Source organism: Nymphalis io, chromosome 20 (assembly GCF_905147045.1).
Source record: "Nymphalis io chromosome 20, ilAglIoxx1.1, whole genome shotgun sequence".
In the NCBI taxonomy this organism is placed as follows: domain Eukaryota; kingdom Metazoa; phylum Arthropoda; class Insecta; order Lepidoptera; family Nymphalidae; genus Nymphalis; species Nymphalis io.
This window is the reverse complement of record NC_065907.1, coordinates 778,374-798,386: the sequence shown is the minus strand read 5'-3', so window position 1 is coordinate 798,386 and position 20,013 is coordinate 778,374. Positions and strand designations below refer to the sequence as shown.

At 36.9% G+C, this 20,013-nt stretch overlaps 4 protein-coding genes across 4 annotated transcripts; 2 read left to right on the top strand and 2 right to left on the bottom strand.

The window, feature by feature from the left end:
- Positions 1-292: 292 nt before the first annotated feature.
- Positions 293-7,934, top strand: LOC126776479 (nucleolar complex protein 3 homolog). Its single transcript, XM_050499027.1, has 13 exons — positions 293-401; positions 471-748; positions 830-1,047; positions 1,484-1,704; positions 2,121-2,286; positions 3,586-3,706; positions 4,341-4,554; positions 5,240-5,428; positions 5,723-5,904; positions 6,235-6,443; positions 6,522-6,700; positions 6,919-7,124; positions 7,518-7,934. The coding sequence occupies exons 1-13, from the start codon at positions 396-398 to the stop codon at positions 7,711-7,713; spliced, it is 2,385 nt and encodes a 794-aa protein (XP_050354984.1). The 5' UTR covers positions 293-395; the 3' UTR covers positions 7,714-7,934.
- A 690-nt stretch (positions 7,935-8,624) lies between these two features.
- On the bottom strand, positions 8,625-14,807 carry LOC126776484 (caldesmon). Its single transcript, XM_050499048.1, has 13 exons — positions 14,644-14,807; positions 14,152-14,335; positions 13,828-13,923; positions 12,991-13,076; positions 12,735-12,921; positions 12,253-12,387; positions 10,967-11,055; positions 10,631-10,746; positions 10,004-10,353; positions 9,778-9,911; positions 9,416-9,557; positions 9,090-9,304; positions 8,625-8,886 (listed from the first exon to the last, which is right to left on the bottom strand). The coding sequence occupies exons 1-13, from the start codon at positions 14,694-14,696 to the stop codon at positions 8,739-8,741; spliced, it is 1,935 nt and encodes a 644-aa protein (XP_050355005.1). The 5' UTR covers positions 14,697-14,807; the 3' UTR covers positions 8,625-8,738.
- Positions 14,808-16,610: 1,803 nt separating this feature from the next.
- LOC126776534 (trafficking protein particle complex subunit 2) lies at positions 16,611-18,385 on the top strand. The gene is made up of 3 exons (XM_050499129.1): positions 16,611-16,834; positions 17,143-17,292; positions 17,791-18,385. The coding sequence occupies exons 1-3, from the start codon at positions 16,745-16,747 to the stop codon at positions 17,968-17,970; spliced, it is 420 nt and encodes a 139-aa protein (XP_050355086.1). The 5' UTR covers positions 16,611-16,744; the 3' UTR covers positions 17,971-18,385.
- LOC126776528 (uncharacterized) lies at positions 18,291-19,914 on the bottom strand. Its single transcript, XM_050499123.1, has 4 exons — positions 19,740-19,914; positions 19,425-19,670; positions 19,071-19,217; positions 18,291-18,503 (listed from the first exon to the last, which is right to left on the bottom strand). Exons 1-4 carry the CDS (start codon positions 19,825-19,827, stop codon positions 18,445-18,447), a joined length of 540 nt encoding a protein of 179 aa, XP_050355080.1. The 5' UTR covers positions 19,828-19,914; the 3' UTR covers positions 18,291-18,444.
- Positions 19,915-20,013: the final 99 nt, after the last annotated feature.

Here is a 20,013-nt window from a genome sequence, read left to right as displayed (position 1 = left end):
TTCAAAAACGGCTTATAGGCACAACAAAACTTGTTTTTTTCTTTTCACGCAGTATATCACTGACTGTCAACATTTTACAAACGAAAACTATTAGTTCCTTTATGATTATCTTATGAAACAAATACATTTATTAACTAAGAAATAAAACTATGTGTAAATTTATTTTAAACATATAAAATTTAAATAATACTAATACTAAATACTAAAATCAACATTTTACTTTATAGCTTGTTGAAGATCGAAGCGTTACTAGCAACTGTCATAAACGCATGCTTTCAATAGTTGTCAAAAATTTATCGACAGTGTCAAGAGAACTCACGTTGATATTTTATATTTTTTTTCATTATATTAAAGATTTTTAGTTTATTTGTAATAGTAAAGTGAAATATACAATAATGGCGGTACGTATTTTAAATCTCTTTAATTGTTTTTACATGCAGGTTCGTTATATAAACTTTTAAATATTTCAGAAAAAAGGTAAAGCAAAGATTAGTAAAGTCAAAAGAAACAATCAAACTACAAATAAAATGAAGAAGCAGGGTAAATTAAAACTGCAAAGACACAAAGCAAAGGTACAGAAACAGAAACAACCGACACAAAATCAGCTGGAATATAGCAGTGAAAGCGAATCATCCAGCAACGAATGGGCCGATATGTTGGACGAGGAGGAACAACAGTACATAACTTCTAGGCTAGTAAAGCAGCCACAGCTGTTGTCTAATATACCTGACGAAGAGAAGGAAGATAAGTAAGTATAGTATTTATGATATATAATACACACCATTCTCAAACTGTTACTCTACTTTACTAAAGTGTGGAATTAATTCAGACATGGATCAAAGCGTAAAAGAGGCAAGGAGAAATTACCAAAACCAGCCAAACCCACCAGAAACGTAAATAGTGATAGTGGTGCTGAGAGTGATACAGATACAGATATGGAGGACAAGTACGAGAAGGAACTGGCTGAACAACCCACCAAAAAAATGAGGTCTCTTTTGCCTATAAAGACTAAAACAGGAATCGAGGAAAGGATGGAAGAATGCGACGGTATTATACTCTTTTTTTAAAAATTTGCTTTTAATAATGACGTCTGATTAAGCATTCACTGTGAGGCACATGGTATTCATGGTTTAAAGCTAAATATCATAAACTATGTAAGAACGGATAGTGTTTTAAAGCCAGAAAGTATTATAATTATAAATTATTTTGTATATAATTATTTAAAGTTCTGACTAATCATTTTTGTCTCTATTTACTTTCTGCTTCTTATTTGTATTAGATATTAATGGAAAATTGATTGGTTTATGTGTTATTTTATTGATATTTATTATTTCTGTGTAACTGTAATGTTTGTTTCCCAAAGATAAATAGATAAATAAATAAACTACCTATTATAAATATAAATAAAATAATAAAATCATACTTTCTAGATTTGGAATGACCAAGTATATAAACCATGTAACTTATTATTATGATTTTATAGAATCAGAAACAGAACAAGAAAATGATCAGCAAAATGATGAAAAATCAGATGAAGAGGAGGCAGATTCTGGCATGGAAGTAACTACAGAGGAAGGAAAGCCAGAAGACAAAGATGTCATCACCACAGTAGAACTGATGGCACAAAGACGTGACAGGTTGAACCATGAGAAGCTCAGAATAGGAGCTCTTTGCTCATCATTATTGGAAAGTCCAGAGAAAAAGGTAACTTATTTATAGACATGTAACCAATCACAACAAATTTATTCTTTAAAAAAAAAAAAAAACTAGCAAGGCCCATTTTTAAGGAATTACTACATACAATGGCAGCCTACCGGCCGCAGTCAAAAGTTACATAATTTCACTCTAACCTCTCAATTAGGGACTTCAAATTTCAAAGTGCCTAGGGGTCTTGGATCTCTTAGTCCGGTTGTGGTCATTTATTAAAATAATATGAAAAAGAAATTTATTTCATTTCCTTTAAATTTTTTCAATAACCACCATGTTCGATGGTTCACATCTACTGTGTCCCATGTTTATTCATTGGAAGAAGGTCAGACAGTTCTCTGATCGTAAGATATAATATAATAAAAGAAAATGAATGCAAATCTCATAATAATTGTTAATTTTAATTATTCCAGTTGAAAAACCTGTTTCCAATCTTATATCTGATGGATGAACGACTAAAAGATGGTACGCAGAATCTGATCTCAGTACGTAAGCTGGCCACAATATCCGCTGCAGAAGTGTTCTGTGACATCCTGCCCGACTACAAGATACGACACCAGGACTACTCAGATGTTAAATGTTAGTAAATAAAAAACTAACAACCTTTTTTTTATAAAATAGGAAGACGGACTAGCATATGGGCCACCTGATGGTAAGTGGTCACCAAACGCCCTTAGACATTGGCATTGTAAGAAATGTCAACCATCGCTTACATAGCCAATGCGCCTCCAACCTTGGGAACTAAGATTTTATGTCCCTTGTTCCTGTAATTACACTGGCTCACTCACCCTTCAAACCGGAACACAACAATAATAAGTACTGCTGTTTTGCGTTAGAATATCTGATGAGTGGGTGGTACCTACCCAGACGAGCTTGCACAAAGCTCTACCACCAGTAAATTTATATATATGTTTATAAATACCTTATTTATAAACAGTGTTTAGCGGGTGATTAGTTAAATAATGCTGTCTTCTTCTTTTGTATGTTAAATCAATGATATCAGAGAGAGAGAAATCAGTGTTTAACTAAACAGTCACAACGTTTATAGGTAGGGCAGTAAGTAATTAAAATATACTTTATTTAATTATAGCTCATAAAAGCCTTGCTTATATTTAATATTAAGTTATCACCGGTTCTTTACGTAGTTTCAAGAAGAACCAGCCAGGAACTTAGTAGTCACTCATTTGCATTACAATGTATTCGCAATGATAATCAAGGAATACTAACACAAAGCTCTTCTATGAATTATTTAATCTTTCACAGTATAATATGGTTTATGACTGCCTCATTGGTCTAGTGGCTTGATGTAAGGCCGCAGACCCGGAGGTCCTGGGTTCAACTCCCAGGCCGATAAAAAAGTTATTGGGTTTTTCAGTCAGAAAATTCTCGGTAACGTCCCTGAGTTTGGAAATGTGTACACTCCCGTGCCTCGGAAAGAACGTAAAGCCGTTGGTTCTGCGCCTGAACTCTTTCCGGTCGTGTCGGATTGCCGTCCCAATCGGATTATGAGAGTTAGGGAATAGAAAATGCACCTGTGTTTGCGCACACACTTGTGCACTATAATATCTGCTGCGCAGTTGGCTAACCTCTCTTGAGATTGGCCGCCCTGGCCGAAATCGGTCTGGAGGACCTTAATATGCTTTATATCGATAATTTTAAACACATTAATAAATTTTTCAAATGATCTTTAAAAATTATATGTTGACAAATGTAACTATATAAATATATTTAAAAACTTTATCACACAATGCATCACCGATTCATACTCGTGATGTACAGCATCCGATTGTCTCTGTTTATCATCAATAATTTGACATTTGAAAGAATAAGACAAAACAAAATTTAAATACCTAAAAAATGTATTTTCTCTACTTCCAGTAAAAAAGGACACACTAACATTGTACAAATACGAAAAGGAACTTTTGGAATTCTACAAGAGATATCTGCAGAGGTTGGAGAAAGCGTCTAACGTGTTCAGGCGCAAGAAAGGCGATAACCGGTCAGTTGCTCGATTTATTATTGTTTATACATATTCAATTAAAACATCTGATTCGCTGATCTGAAAGCTCATTGGTCGCGCGTCGCGTCATGTCCGCAACTGACCAATGGCGAATCAGATTAGTTCATTTGACTTTGATTAGCGCTACAACGCAAATTTAAACTTTAGTATGGATTAATGACTGTGATATGATTCATTTATTTATTTACAAAAAATGCTAAAAAAAAACAAAATAAGCAGTATACTGTAACAGTAACAGCCTGTTAATGTCCCACTGCTGGGCTAAGGCCTCCTCTCACTTTTGAGGAGAAGGGTTGGAGATTATTCCACCACGCTGCTCCAATGCGGGTTGGTAGAATACACATGTGGCATAATTTCAATGAAATTAGACACGTGCAGGTTTCCTCACGATATTTTCCTTCACCGTCAAGCACGAGATGAATTATAAACACAAATTAAGCACATGAAAATTCAGTGGTGCTTGCCCGGGCTTGAACCCACGATCATCGCTTAAGATTCACGCGTTCTAACCACTGGGCCATCTCGGCTGTAATACTGTAAATATGTTATAAAAAAATGTGACAGCAGTGCGCGGAGGTGAACGGTACTAAGTGGCGTCGGTAATCGGTTCCAGCAAGGCGGAGTCGTCGGCGGAGTCGCTGGCGCTGGTGAGCGTGCGCTGCCTGTGCGGCGTGCTGGCGGCGCGGCCCTACTTCAACTACGCCGCCAACATCGCGCAGAGCGCGGTGCCGCTGCTGGGCGCCGCCGACGCGCGCGTGCGGGCGCTCGTGGCCGCCTGCGCCGCCGCCGTCTTCGCGGACGACCAGCGCGGCGAGATCACGCTCACCGTGAGTCCTCTGTCTCACCGCCACCATCTGTCACCACACCAGTGTTATCCAACCTTTTGTTAGGCCATGCCCCACCTTAACATTTCAAAAATTTTTATGCCCCCCATACATAATTTTTAACCTTTAAAAATTGTTTCGTTCCCTTAAGAAATACAAATAATAAGTTTTAGGAAGAAATCACTATGTAATTGTTATCGAAACACCGTAAGTAAAATTCGAAACATATAATGAAAAACTGAAATTCAAAATTTTAATATTGATTTTTCTATATTCATTTAGTGCGATCCCTGTGCTTAATCCTTGCTGCACAGAGATTTTATATTAAGTTCCAATTTACTTAGCTTTAATATCAAGTCTCCAAGTTGTGTTATATCGAGTCGATTTCTTTTTTTTTATCAGTAAATCATTGTAAATAATTAACGAAAGGGTTAAAGTCGTGTCGAGTCCATTTTTAAATTGCCCCCTTTAACTATCAAATTGCCCCTCTGTGGGGCGTGGACCCCACGTTGGGAAACACTGATCTACACTATAACGTTTGAGAAATTTTTCATTCGGTTAATACGCAACGTTACAACATGTTAGTTTATATTGTATTTAAAATGAATTAAAAGTAAAATTAGAGTAATGAGTAAACATGAGAATCTAATGTGTGCGTTTTTCATAAAAATTTAATTTTTATCCACAGATAGTGCGTCTCATCAACCAGCTGGTGAAACGTCGCGGGGACCGCATCCATCCCTCTGCGCTCGACTGCCTCCTCACGCTGAAAATCAAAGACGTGGACCTCGACAAGGAAGCTGACCTGCAGAACAAGAAGCGACAGGAGGAGAAACATAAGAAACGAATCATTAACTTATCTAAAAAAGAGAAAAAGGTAAAAAATATAAGATATTTGCTTGTTAATCGTTCTGTAAACGGTGTTGTCGGAGTGTTTCACATTGTTAAGTATTCGAATTTACTCGCTCAAAAGGATACACTGAACCAAGTAGCTTTTTTTATTCACCAAAGATACATAAGTGACGCTAGGGGCTGGAGTGAAACATTATTATTTTTGTGCAATGTTTAAAATGTCATATTTTTTTAATAACAGATACGTTAATGATTCTGTAACATTATCTATTTGATAAAAAAGAAATAACATGTCATCAATATTTCGTGTCTGTTCCAGCGCGCGAAGAAGTTGAAGGAGGTGGAGCGCGAGCTGCTGGAGACGCGCGCGCAGGAGAGCGCGGCGGCGCGCAGGGCGCTGCTCACGGACGTCACGCGCACGCTCTTCCACATCTACTTCCGCCTGCTCAAGTCGGCGCCGCGCGCGGGGCTGCTGGCCGCCGCGCTCACCGGCCTCGCGAGGTGCGACCCTCTTTGTATTCGGTCTATACTCGGTTCAGTTCGTTCAGCTGCCGGCTTGCTCGAGTGGTTGGGTTCTAACTTTGGGTCGAGCCAAAAAAAAGTTATTAAGTAAGGTTCACCCTCGTGTGTCTGTGAGCACATAATCTCACTCACATGATCTCTATCCATTTGTACCCGATTCCCAGAAACAACGCACACGCCGGAACTACTTATTTTATAAAAACCCACCGCAGACATTTTATTTTGTAAGCGTTTAACTTATTTCAATGATAAAGTCGGTGTAACATTATGAAATAAGTTCATCGGTAACATTCGTCGTATAAACTCCAGGTTCACACACGTGATCAACCTGGAGTACTACTCGGACCTGGTGGCCATCCTGTCCCGTATGCTGCGCGACGAGCGGGTGGGGGCGCACGAAAAGCTGCTGTGCGTGAACACCGTGCTCAGCATCCTGTCCGGCGCCGGAGACGCGCTCAACGTGGACCCCGCGCACTTTCACGCGCATCTCTACCACAACATGCTCTCCGTGCACGCCGGTACGCCCCCGCTCTCCCCGCCCCGACTGCGGGGTCGCGTACATACACCGAGCACGTAAACACGTGAGCTGTCCGCAGGCGGCACGAGCGGCAGCGCGCGCTGCGTGCTGCAGGCGCTGTCGGCGCTGGCGGCGCGCGCGCGCAGCGTGCCGGGCGCCGTGCTGCACGCGCTCGCCAAGCGCCTGCTGGGCGCCGCGCTGCAGCTGCCGCACCACGCCGCGCTGGCCGCGCTCGCGCTGCTGCACAGCCTGCTGCAGGTGCTTCCTCGATGCCCTACAAACCATCAATTTTTTCTCCAGTATAAATTTACAAATTATGTTCGCAGCGAAAAATTACATTTGACTGACTGAACTACTTTGCGCTTATTATTTAAGAAACTCCTGTAAACGATTAATCTTTAAATGCACAGATTTAGGCTGGGCGTTGTCTATCATTCCATTGTACTTATAAATGCATTACACACGATGTTCGACAGCAAAATAAGTCGCTGGGGTCCCTGTTCGAGACGGAGGAGGTGGTAGGGTCGGGGCGCTACGACCCGCTGCTGCCGTCGCCGGAGCACAGCGGCGCGCACGCCGCCACCGCGCACGACGCCTGCGCCCTGCGCGCGCACTACCACCCGCACGTGCGACACCTCGCCACTGCGCTGCTCACGCGACGCTCGCACGACCTCGTCTCGATGTGCGTACCTCGTGCTCTGCACGCGACCTACTCTCTCTTATTACTCTGATAGATGATAAGCAATCGATGGTACTACTGCTAATCTACAAGCTTGCCTGGATATCTACCACCCATTTGTTTATTCTACCACTAAACAACAATAGGTAGGCATGCATTTCTAGATGGTTGAAAACGCTAACCGATGTATAGGATAAGTTAATATTTCTTAGTGTCAGTCTAGTCTATGTCCAGTAGTGGTAATGACCACTTACCGTTAGTTGACCCGTTTGATCCATCTGTCCATAATAAATTAAAAAATACTTATCAAAGTAAGAAGAAAGTAGAAGCCCTCTCAACTACTACTACTTGTTTTAACATTTACTTTGAACGAAATTTAAATAGTAATCATTTCAGGACGCCCATGCAAATTCTGGATCAATACGACTCGTCTCAGATGGCATTTAAGCCCGCTATACCGCCGCCCAAACCCATCGACCCGACCACTAAGATCAAGTCCGGCCAGGCGTGGGCGCAGAGCGACTTCAAGACCTATTGCACTGATATTGAAGATAGTGTACAAATGAAATTTAATGAAAATATTGTGAGATGATTCCTACAGAAAATATAGATAAAAATAATTTCTTAAATAAAAAATATATTTAGTTCCTCGTCTATTTCAAGGTATGGATTGCACGGCCCAGTTAAAAATAATCTACAAACAGTTGGTGCTCGATTTTATTTTATTTTCTATCTTTACAACTACATGGTACTCGTAGTAGGAGTACTAGGACTTGTATATAAACTTACAGGGAAATAAATATAATTGTTACAAGAAAATTTGTCTTATTTAGATTCCTGATATTCTGTAAATGAGCTTGCCAGTAAAAGTATTAACAGTGTTTTTTAGTTTGGAAATAACTGCATATAATAGTTAAAACCTGGCGATCATTTTGATTTATACATATGTGTACTTTAATAAAGTAGCACATGATCATATTAGATTTTCAAAAACAGCTTTAGAAGCTGAAAAAAACAAATGGCGTGGTGATCATCTTATTATTGTGATCAGATTTGTGTTGTTTGTTCACGACCGATAAACACGCAATGCGACATCGCAACGCCCAAATCGACGTCGCTCGTTTCGGCGATGAGACGTGTCACATTAAGATATTAAATAAACTTAGATTACCTTAGCTGATGTAAGTCTTATGAACTAAACGCATTTGTAATGAGTAATGACAAACGTAGACTCAACCGAGAGCTAACGTAAGTATTAACACTACGGCTCGCTTTAGAATGAATTATAGGTATAAATACAATTTAAGTATATAAGGCGAGCTTAAATTATATTTTATAACTGTTACATAGGTTTGAAACAAATCTTTTTTTTTAATTAACTCAATAGTCAAATGTTTTTTTCGCGTTGACAAAATAGGCGTAAGCTCATCATAATTAACTTTTTAGATAAAATAGAAACAAATCAATTTCATCAAATTATCTATTAATAAAGTTCATTTCAATTCAGTATTAAATAAAAATTATTCCTGTCCAGTTCAACACTTATTCACAACTCATAAAAAAGTATGTAACCCTAATATAAACAGTGATAGAATCTAATCATAAACAAAATTTGCATCAGTCGCGGCCCAGCTTCTCGTTCCACAAGGCGAGATTGTCCAGCACAAGCCGCAGACGTCGCTCGCGCGCGCTCTCTAGCATTCGTTTGCTTTCAATCTTTTGATTCGCGATGTATTGCTCCAATTCAGCCAGCCGCGTGCGCCATCTGACCGTTACAAATTAATACATAAACCATAAAACTTTATTATTACCCAATGTACTTCTTAATGTTCGAGAGCCAGCAAAGTATTTTGAGGCGTCATTTTAAGTTGTAAAAATCTAGTTACTATTTTTAATATTCAAAATGTTTTCGCAAAAATATTTATAAATATATAAAATACCATCAGAGGTAATTTCCTTCCTACTTACTCCAAGTCCTGCTTTTCCCAGAACTCCAGCTCACTATCTACTCTCGCATACTCCTCTTGACACCCTCTCAGCTTCTCAAGCCTGTCGGCCACCTCCAATTCTTCGGCGGTCCAGGCGGCGGCTTCGGAAGACTCCTTGCTCAATTCTGCGTCCAACGATTGTTGCTCCCGTTGAACATTCGATTTCATCTCTGCAATTTTTGTGCGAGCCTCCTCCTGTATTTTTAAAAAAGGATTAATATACTCATTAAACTAAACATATTCCATCAGTCATCAATTTATCATTTCTTTGAGATAATATTGTGGTGTATAGATGTGGTAACTCACGAGCAGCAGCGCGCGTCGGCGTGCGAGTGCGGAGCGTGCGCGTGCGCAGTCGGCGCGTGCTGCGGACAGACGTGCGGCCTGCTCGCGCAGCGCCTCTACCGCCTCGCACAGTCTCGCCGCGCACTCCGCGCCCATCAGCTCCCTGTCGACATACCATCGATTTAGAGAGAACCAAAATTGAGTATTTAACTTTTGAAAATAATGAACGACGGCCATTCTAGAACGAGATTAATCTACTGCCTACGAGATATTATATGTGCAGACATAACGCGCTGCTGGCACACTCGCTGGATTGAATTGTCAATCCGACAACTTTTATTCCTCGGCTGCTAATAATTTCTTGAAAGAAAAACCCAACTCACTTCTCGTCGACGGCGAGCCCGGCCAGAGCGGGGAGGTGCGCGGAGAGGTGTATGAGTCCCTGCTTGTACTCCACGCAGCTGTCCAACGTTTTCTTTTGCCACAGCGCCAGCTCGGTCTCCTTGGTCATCACCATCTGAAATCGGATCGAAGATGAGCACGATGAGTGATATCCCGTGACGTTCAGCTTTAGACAGGAGCCGTAGACGGGGACAGTAGACGGGGTACCTTGGCGATCTGGTCGGCGAGCGCGCGCTTGGAGTCGTGCACGCGCGCCGCGTAGTCCACGTCGTCCAGCAGGCGCGCGCGCTCGGCCACGGACAGCGGCTGCGCGTCCAGCTCGGCGCGCACGCGCTCCAGCTCGGCGGCGGCGCGCTCCACGTCCAGCTCGAGGTGGCGCGCGGCGTCGGCGTGCTGCCCGCGCAGCGCGCGCTGCTCGTGCGCGCGCTCGGCCTGCTCGCGGCGCGCCACGCGGGCGGAGCGCAGCGCGCCGAGCAGCGCGTCGCGCCGCGCCGCCCGGCGCTGCTCGTCGGCGCGCGCGCTCCTCTCGGCCTCGTCCTCCAGGCACGTCTCGTACTCTGACAAGGGGAAGTGCTACACTCGCCGCTCACTGGTTGTATTATAGTTTATAATTACGTTATATTACAACTTCACAGCGATATTTTCTGGTGTCCGCCATAGAGTAGATGCGCGGTAATTCTCAGGTAACCTATAGATACTAATCATTGCTACATATAAGTGAGACGAAGCCCTAAACACAAGATACTAAACGCTCTCTGGCGATTGCTTCTTCGGCTGCCATTTGCCAATGAAAATTTAAATTAAAGACATATTTTTAATAAAATTAATACCAACTTTTGATAACTTGTTGCAGCTCCGCTATCTTCTCCTCATCGTTTCCGAGAAGCACTTTTAAATTTTCCAAGTAATCCTCGTTCAAATCTTCAAATTGATGTCCGGGATCTTGAAACCTATTTAACAGTATGTTTTATTAATTATTTTTACTCACAATAGCAAAAATAATAAAAAATATTATAACTATTATTATTCTAAGGATGTTACGGACAATCGATGGATGACGCTTTGCTATCAAATTATATACTTTTTAAATAAATGAAAAATTGTTCCAAGTTCCATAAATTAACATAAGCAAGAAAGAAGTACATATTGCTATTACATAGTAACACATACCTGATCCAACACTTATACAGGTAGTCGCGTCGGAGACACGCCAGCTCGTCCTTCCCGACGTAAAGCCACTCATCTAGAACTGGCATTTCCTGTAAAAAACATATATATATAAATGTTAAAATGGAAAACATTTGGTTTACTTCTCATCAATCTATGACTTTCTTGTAAATGCGAGTTATATACAAACTTATTTAAACTTTAACAAGCAAACCAGCTCCATAAGACATTATTGAGGCACCAATTTCATAACATTTATTTATTTATTTAGATCTCCGACAGATGTATATAACACACCTGCCTTTTGACTGCCTCGGTGGTCTAGTGGCTTGATATAAGGCCGCAGAACCGGAGGTCCTGCTTTCAATTCCCAGGTAGGGCCAATAAAAAGTTAATGGGTTTTTCTGCCAGAAAATTCTTAGTAGCAGCCCAGAGTCTGGAAATTGGTAGTGTGTGCCTCGGAAAGCACGTAAAGCCGTTGGTCCTGCGCCTGAACTCTTTCCGGTCGTGTCGGATTGCCGTCCCATCGGATTATGAGAGTTAGGGAACAGAGAGTGCACCTGTGTTTGCGCACACACTTGTGCGCTATAATATCTCCTGCGTAGTTGGCTAATCTCTCTTGAGATTGGCCGCCGTGGCCGAAATCGGTCTGGAGGACATTAATATTATTATTATAACACACCTTCAAAACTAACTATGCACAACCGATTACAGGAGAACACATCATTCCCAAACACAATTACAAAATATACAAATTAAAAATAAAATAGAAATAATTAAATAAAGAACACAAACAAAAAGTAGTAACTAATTAAATTTTTAAACAAATTAAACTAAACAGTTTAAACTAAAAGAAACATCACATTTTTTCATGAACGATGAGAGCCCATCACAATCAATGTCCAGTGTTACTGTGTTTTTTACACAATAATATTGTAGAAATTATATATTTTTTTTACTGTTCAGTTATTTGTTAACTTATTTCATTATTATTATTATTTTTTACTTTGTCTCAGTTAAAGTTTCACACATAAAACTCATGACTGCGAATTTCTTGACAGGAAACTAAATAGCTTCTAATTTGAGATTGGAAAGCAGGACTCGGGATCGGCGACCTTATGAGCCAGCCTCTAGATATCATATTACACTTGCAAGTATATAGGTCTAATGTTGATCTAGTTAACTAATTTTAACATCTGCTTCTGATATATAAATAATCCATAGCCCTAATGCTACAATGCTTGTCACTCATAACACGGGGTGCCAGTAAGTGCTGCCAGTGTGCTCACGATGTGCGCGACGAGGTCGAGCAGGTATGCGATGAGCGCCAGCGCGTGCGGGAAGGCGTGCAGCGTGTTGACGGTGCGCAGCCACGACTTGGACACGGCGCCCGGGTACAGCAGGCGCTTGGACAGGTGCGGCAGCTGCGAACACACTACTCATTATAATGTTCATTACAACAGCTCTACTCTTCTGCAATATCGTAATGATATCAGTTTCCTTACCCCAGAATAAAAACTTGCCCTTATTTACATCCGTTCACAGTCTTATTTGATTAAACCATATATATATATATCTTGCAAATATTTCACTTATTCATATATTTGAAATTTAATTAGAATTATTAATTTCACAATTTAAAACAATAACCGTATGTTTTAGCTAATTTTGTTAGGTGACTATTTCCAAGTAATGATTTCATAGAAAAAATAATATTTATTAATTTAAAACCGAGTACAACTCTCCAATTACGTAGAGTCTAGGCAGGTACCTTAGTGACGTAGTTGTCGGAGGAGAGCTTGGCGTCGCGCGAGACGGCGGCCAGCAGCGCGCCCGCCACGTCCACGAAGCGCGCGATGGTGAGCGGCCGCAGCAGCCCCGCGCCCGCGCCGCGCGCGCACAGCGCCTCCGACACGCGCGCGCACTCCGCGCGCTGCCACGCCGCGCTCGCCAGCGGCCTGCGCAGCCACCGCTCAGCACTCGCGCACTCGCCCGCTCGCTCGCACACCCGCGCGTCCTCTACTCACCGCTGGTCCTTGATGGTGACGAACGCCAGCGCCCGCTCCAGGGACGTCTGCCAGCTGCGACTCGAGCGGTCCTCCGACGGTGTTCTCTGTAATATGCCATACAAAATAATAATAGACAACATTGAATTGTTCTGTAGTACTGTACTGTAGTTTTTAAATAGATTTATTATTATTATTAAACGACTTCGTTGCACACTCACAAGGAAAAAAGAAAAGACAAACACAAGTAAAAAAAAAGAAAGAGAGAAACAAAGGTTCAAGAAAAGCCATGCTATATAAATAAAATTGCAGACCTCAACATGATGCGTGCAAAAAGGTCTTATCACTTAAGTAGTGATCTCTTCCAGACAACTCTGCATTAAGATGCTTGCAGGATCCAAAGGGTGAGTGCATTATACGTACATATATATAAATGTAAACAATACATACACAAAGATACATATATACATTTATATACCATACAACATATATGCTTGCTCACTGGTGGTAGAGCTTTGTGCAAGCTCATCTGGGTAGGTACCACCCACTCATCAGATATTCTACCGCAAAACAACAGTACTTGGTATTGTTGTGTTCCGGTTTGAAGGGTGAGTGAGCCAGTGTAATTACAGGCACAAAAGACATAACATCTTAGTTCCCAAGGTTGGTGGCGCATTGGTGATGTAAGCGATGGTTAACATTTCTTACAATGCCAATGTCTAAGGGCGTTTGGTGACCACTTACCATCAGGTGGCCCATATGCTCATCCGCCTTCCTATTCTATATAAAAAAAAAATACATATATCTAACTAATTTAACTACTGAATCAATACTAGTATTCAAATTAATGCTTCATACCACTGGGGTAGTGGTGGGTCTAGAGTAGTGAGTTGTTCGTAGAGGAGTAGTAGTAGCCTGACCATATCTTGACTCCCCTGTCTGAGACCTAGACCTCTGAAAAAAAATAATTTAATATTATACACAGATGTTTTTAACCACAATATTTTAAATATTATAATCCTATTTATCATTGTTATATAGTTTTTATTACGACTATACATATTGTACAAATTTCCAATATTATCTATAGTTACCAAGGTTTTTTATAAAGTTGATGGCAAACCAATAATAATCATTAGCCAACAAATTTGTAAGAACTGCTCTATTTATATAATTTATTACCCCATTCAATTGTAACTTTGTAGCAGAGGCCTCTCTACTCAAGCGAGCACCAAAAGTTCCTCTAGCGGGCTCAGCGCTGCTTGAACGATGTCCCGTCGTTGAAGGCCGACGAGCCTCCGTCGACAACCTATCTGTAGAGCCGGGACGTCGCGGTTTTGGTAGTAACGACGGTTTTCCTTCGAGTCTACAATAATTAAAACCAACAGAAAATCTGTTAAAGATCATCATTACCGTTAGCATTCATCTCATGCATTTGTTATCAGCGCACTGTGTAAGCTACTCATAAGACCATTAGACGGACTCTCATGTACGAAGGTCAGCCTAAAGTCAACCTACTTTAAGAATACTTTGTATAAAACGGATTCCAATTCTATCCTTAAATAATCTAAATTAAGGTTTCACAAACTACTTTAAAGTTAGCAATTTTAATAAGCATTTAAGTTAAAAATCGATCCTATGTAATAGTATTAATTAATTGATGAATTATCGTACCTTGATTTTCTAATAGCCGATGATTGCCCAGTAGCATATCTATTTGACATCATTTTAGCTTATTTCCTAATTTGGTTTCAATATAATTATTTTATAAGTAATAGAAAAATTCTCAAAGTTTATTTTGTTTTCAATCATAACATAATTCAAAATAATAAGCACAACGAAATAACGGCTTCATTCAAACTTGACATTTCAAAATTTGAATAATTCCATATTTTTATGCTGGCAGCATTGAATAAGGTGCGTATACATTAGCATCAACTAAATAAAAACTATCTTTTACGTTATATTATAACCATTACATGGTATTTAATTATTGCCTAATTGATATATAGCTTAGAATAAAAATAAAAGAAGCAGAAAAATCTCGTGCTGGCATTACGACGCATAGTAGGTCTACTTAATTTTAATTTGTGTATTAATATATATTTAAGTTCAGAATGTAAATAATTTATATATAAACAAATTATAAATATGTTAATCAAAAATCAATATATTTTAAATAGTTTTATTCTTTTAATCATATTATTTGTTTTGGAGTATTTTTTCGATTTCAATTACGATTTGTGGAAATGTAGGGTCAATCAAACATAAGTTCACAAAATTGTGGAGCTCCCTTGGTAACGCATGGCTTGGATTTAAGTGTACTGTAATTATAAAGAAGTATAAAACAAATATATATATAATTTATAATTACTGGATGTTACTCAACAATTAAAAAAATAATATAAAAAAACCTTTTCCCTCTACGGCGTCTTTAATTACATCTTCTATTTTACGATATTTTGTTATTAACTTAGTCTTCGATATCACTGAGCCATAAGTTACAATGGGAAAACGAGCACTTAGTTCTTGAAGACACTTTGGGAAATTGTCTCTTAATTGAAATTTGATTTTTCTTACCTGAATTAATAATATTTTAATAGAACGTATAACCAAGCAGTATTTCAAATTTCATATTAATATAACGTAATATATTCAACAAATTCAAAATGTGTTTATATGTTTTTAAGCAATATTTAAAAGACATATTTTTTTGTTTAAATAGGCAAGTATGTATGTGTATATCATTTCGTTAATCTAATGATTAGCCTAAAGTCTACAGATCCCAAGGTCCTGAGATCTAGAAGTTTTTGTTTTATTACAAGTGAAATTAATTAGATGTACCACGAGTTATAGGACAATGTTTATCCTAATAAAAAATAAGTTTTAATAGTAAGCTAAATTTTTAAATAAAGTCATAAGAATGAACATTCGTCATATTAACGTCCTTTTATTCTGTAATGGAAGAGAATTCATAGAGCATAAATATTTTTATTAAAGAAAAACTCACGTCTTGTCCAACGTCGCTTACTATTAATATTAAAATGTCATCTTTAAGGATACCCTTGAGTTTTCCATTAACACTTAAGGATTCTAGTACTTTATTATGTGAAGTAATTAAAATCTGATCATATTGTATCCTTAGTAGAAGATACGGTGACTTTGATTCATATTTAACCCACTTTCCACTCTGCCAAATCCTTAAATTTTTAATGGGGTAAGCCATAGCTAAGCTATATTAGAAAAGTTATATTAGAAATTAATAATATAACTTTCCATTAATTCAACATTTATAAATAAAACTTTATCGTTTCATTTATATGTAATTTTTTGCAAAAAATATTTTGTAATTTGGCGCCAATTTATTTTCTTTTTTTTTTTTAAATGTTTGTATTAAATAGTATTACAACAGAATTCTATAAAATTTAATAATAAATTAATTTTGTTCAATCTACATGAAGTTGAATTATCATATTCCTTTATATTTTTTGTCATATAATAAACATTATTTAAAAATTTTATTAAGCCTTCTCCTTTGGTATTTAGTGCTTGACGATGCTTTAATTTTAAGCACGTGGCCGTATCTAGCAATACATTCGCATTTTCCAAATAATGGTTGTCATTGTCAATTGTCCGTTGTCATATGCTAAAATCTAAATGTCTAGTTGTCATTCTTGATAAAAACAATCGAAATGGAAATATTATAGTTATTGTTACGTTGTATTGCTAACTTTATTAATTCCATGAACAATTAAACTATTATCAATAACTAAATATGGCTGGAACATATTACTTTGTAATAGTAGGCCACTCGGACAATCCAATTTTTGAAATAGATTTCATTCCAGCCACCAAAGAAGTAAAGGTAAATTATAATGATCAATATTAATATTTATCATAAAAGTTTTCGTAAATATTTTACGGTGCAACATTAATTTAACAGACAATAAATCAATATGAAACTATCCATAATGGTATTTGTCAATGTTTGTGTTGAAGTAAAAATATAAAAAAACTTGTTTTTTCTGAAGCTTTTTTGGCGTAAAACAACTTACCAAAGTTTCATCATAATCAAAGAATGTTTATACATGCAACATATATAGGACAAACTAACTAATATTCATTTTTATTAAAATAGGTCATATTATTTGGATGTAATGATTTTGTTCTTAGAAAGAAGACAACAGACACTTGAATCAGTTCATAGCTCACGCAGCTCTTGATTTAGTTGATGAGCACATGTGGAAGGTCACCAATACATACCTCAAGTCAGTTGATAAGTTCAATCAATGGTTTGTCTCCGCATTTGTGACTGCTAGTCAGGTAAACCTGAATAAATAAATATTTATAACAACTACTTTATATTTTAACACCACAAATAAATCAGTTACTGATTATGTTCAGATATATCCTTAAATTTAACAAAATATTGTGGCTACCTACTGAAAATATTAAAAAAAAAAAATGTCAAACCATTAAATACAGAGATTGATGTTGTATATTGTACATTTAAAGTGAATTTAACCCAATACTTTTATCTGGTTAAAATATTACTTTAATACTGCACTGTAGTTAATCTATTATAACATTTCATTAATTTAAATTAATAGTAATAATAAAAAAAATCATAAAAAAATATATGTATGAAGTTAAAATGAATCAGTAAAGAAATTTCAAAGATATTATGATATATCTCACCCAAAGCAGTAAATAAAAAATGTATATTTAAAAATTAATTTCATTCAATTATTCTTAATTGGTTCAAATTAGTTTTTGTGATTATCAAAAATTTAATTTTGACATTTGTATTTTTCTTTCTAGATGAGGTTTATAATGGTTCATGATGCACGCAACGAAGATGGTATCAAGAATTTCTTCACAGATGTTTATGAAACCTATGTGAAACTCCTCTTAAATCCATTCTACAAGGAGGACACTATTATTGCATTCCCAGCATTTGAGAAGAAAGTTCAGCTACTCGGAAAAAAATATTTAACTTAGAAATAGGCTATTCTTAATTTTAAGAATAATTTGTATGTACTTGTCAATAATTTTGTTGCAAAAACAACTCTGAAAGCGGATTATAAGCTCTTCAAAGATTATTTTTTTAAACTACAATAGAAAAGTATCTGTTACAATTTTGTAAAGTTATTTAATTTCTAATTCAGACAAAATTAAAAAAATTAAACAAATTGTTACAAAACTTTTATTAAAACAAAAAAAAATACTGTTCATATAAAGCTGTTGAACTTATGCAAAAAGCTTTTGAACAATATTATTTTTAAGAGAATACATTGGTTTTTATCCAAAACACTATCTCATACGAAAATGTTATCATATATTTAAGTTATATTTAAACCAAATGTAAATATAAAACATTGTTATATATTAAGGAATTAAATTAGTGAAATATTAATAGCACTTTGTTTTTTATAAATATCGTAATAAACTAACACAATAATTATACCACTATATTTAATAAATATCAGGAAGACCAAGATCGTCGTCTGGAATGCTTTCAGTTGAGAAATCATCTGAAAATATATGTAAGAATGAAATAATTTTTTAATATCAGTTTGAATTTAATTTTTTATACTAAATGTGCAAATAAATCCTGCCATTAGTTCTGGTGCTATGCTTGACTGATGAAATACAAACTATTAATTTCATAATTCAATAATTACTCACTTCTATTTCTTAGAAAGAATTGCTTTATGGGAGTAGAATATTTAAACATTTAAGTAACTGCTACAAAACTGAGCTAAAATTAATGGTATTATACCATTAAAGTTAACATTACATTCACCATATAATATGTTTTTATCCAAAAAAACATCTTTATATTTCTCTAATCTCATATTGCTTGGTCTTTCTGTTATCAAATGGACGATCCTATTTGATAAAAGACGAATTAAAATATTTTTTGAACCCTGAAGCATGTTTCTAATACAAAAGATACATGATCTAATATGTAATCAAAAATTTACAATAAACAATGAATTCATAGAAGTAATATAAACTTACATGCAAGTCAGTTGTCCCTTAACAGTAATCAAATATTAAAATCACTCAACTTGTTATAAATTTTTTTTTATATTTACCTGTAAAAAATTCATCCTGGTAAGAATAATCAAATTCCAAGCTGTGGTTTTTGATTGACGGAGGAGGTGTGTTTGGGGGAGAAACTTGCTTCATTATTTCTGGCTCGGGTACAGGGAGAAAGTCCAAAAGATCCCTGTGATAATTATCTGTAATGACAAGTTTATAAAGATTCAACTTTTACGTGGCTAAGTTTTTAAAAAAGAAAAATTAATAAGCTATGTTGGGCAAGCAGTGTTCAAGAAATTTTGTTATTACCCTCTTATTGGAAAAAACGAATACTGTAATTAATATGAAATTTAAAATATACTTAAGTAGGTATTATTTTGTTTCAAAACCAGACTAAATAATCTTACCATATTTGTATGAAGGCTTAGTAAATTCCAGCTCAGCAAAACTGAAGCCTTTGTCATTAATGTTTGTGTCTGCGTCGTTGTATATAAGTGAACCAACATTTATTGTTCGTGGAGTAAAAACCTTCCGCAAAGGTGTGCTCTGCAACGCTTTACCGGTATTTGAAAGAAACGATTTCTTGTTTTCGCCTTTTCTCAATGGCTCATTTGGCTTAATTGGTCCAGACGACACCATTTTCCCCATATTTTCTATTAAAATAATGAATATTAAATAAATAATATATGATTAATGATACAATAACACGCATGTTTTCTTACCAATGTTAGATAACGGCTGCCGTGAAACATTTTTCACGGCTTGTCTTGATAGATGATCTCCGAAAATATCAAAAAGAGATTCAGCCATATCGTCAAAAAAGAATACTAATTTAGTTTTTTAAAGGATTAAGAAGTAGCTTTCTTTAAACTTGTATCACAATTCACGCGTAACGTTATTTTTAAACTTCAATAATATTTAAATTATAGTGTTGCAAGCTGCAACTTCTTTAGGCAAATTATATTTAGAAAGATAGTAAGTATGATTATACCCTTT

Bases quoted from the DNA above. Each gene is read 5' to 3' on its own strand.
- LOC126776479 (XM_050499027.1), top strand. The intron at 6,444-6,521 runs GTACGCCCCCGC...AGCTGTCCGCAG, and splicing joins CATGCTCTCCGTGCACGCCG to GCGGCACGAGCGGCAGCGCG. The intron at 6,701-6,918 runs GTGCTTCCTCGA...GATGTTCGACAG, and splicing joins TGCTGCACAGCCTGCTGCAG to CAAAATAAGTCGCTGGGGTC.
- LOC126776484 (XM_050499048.1), bottom strand. From the start codon at position 14,696: ATGATGTCAAATAGATATGCTACTGGGCAATCATCGGCTATTAGAAAA. The intron at 12,922-12,990 runs GTGAGTAGAGGA...GTGGCTGCGCAG, and splicing joins GTCACCATCAAGGACCAGCG to GCCGCTGGCGAGCGCGGCGT. The intron at 10,747-10,966 runs GTATGTGTTACT...ACTGTTAAATAG, and splicing joins CTGTATAAGTGTTGGATCAG to GTTTCAAGATCCCGGACATC.
- LOC126776534 (XM_050499129.1), top strand. From the start codon at position 16,745: ATGGCTGGAACATATTACTTTGTAATAGTAGGCCACTCGGACAATCCA. The intron at 16,835-17,142 runs GTAAATTATAAT...TTTTGTTCTTAG, and splicing joins CAGCCACCAAAGAAGTAAAG to AAAGAAGACAACAGACACTT. The intron at 17,293-17,790 runs GTAAACCTGAAT...TTTTCTTTCTAG, and splicing joins CATTTGTGACTGCTAGTCAG to ATGAGGTTTATAATGGTTCA.
- LOC126776528 (XM_050499123.1), bottom strand. From the start codon at position 19,827: ATGGCTGAATCTCTTTTTGATATTTTCGGAGATCATCTATCAAGACAA. The intron at 19,218-19,424 runs GTAAGATTATTT...TTGTCATTACAG, and splicing joins TAAGCCTTCATACAAATATG to ATAATTATCACAGGGATCTT. The intron at 18,504-19,070 runs GTAAATATAAAA...ATATATTTTCAG, and splicing joins CCAGGATGAATTTTTTACAG to ATGATTTCTCAACTGAAAGC.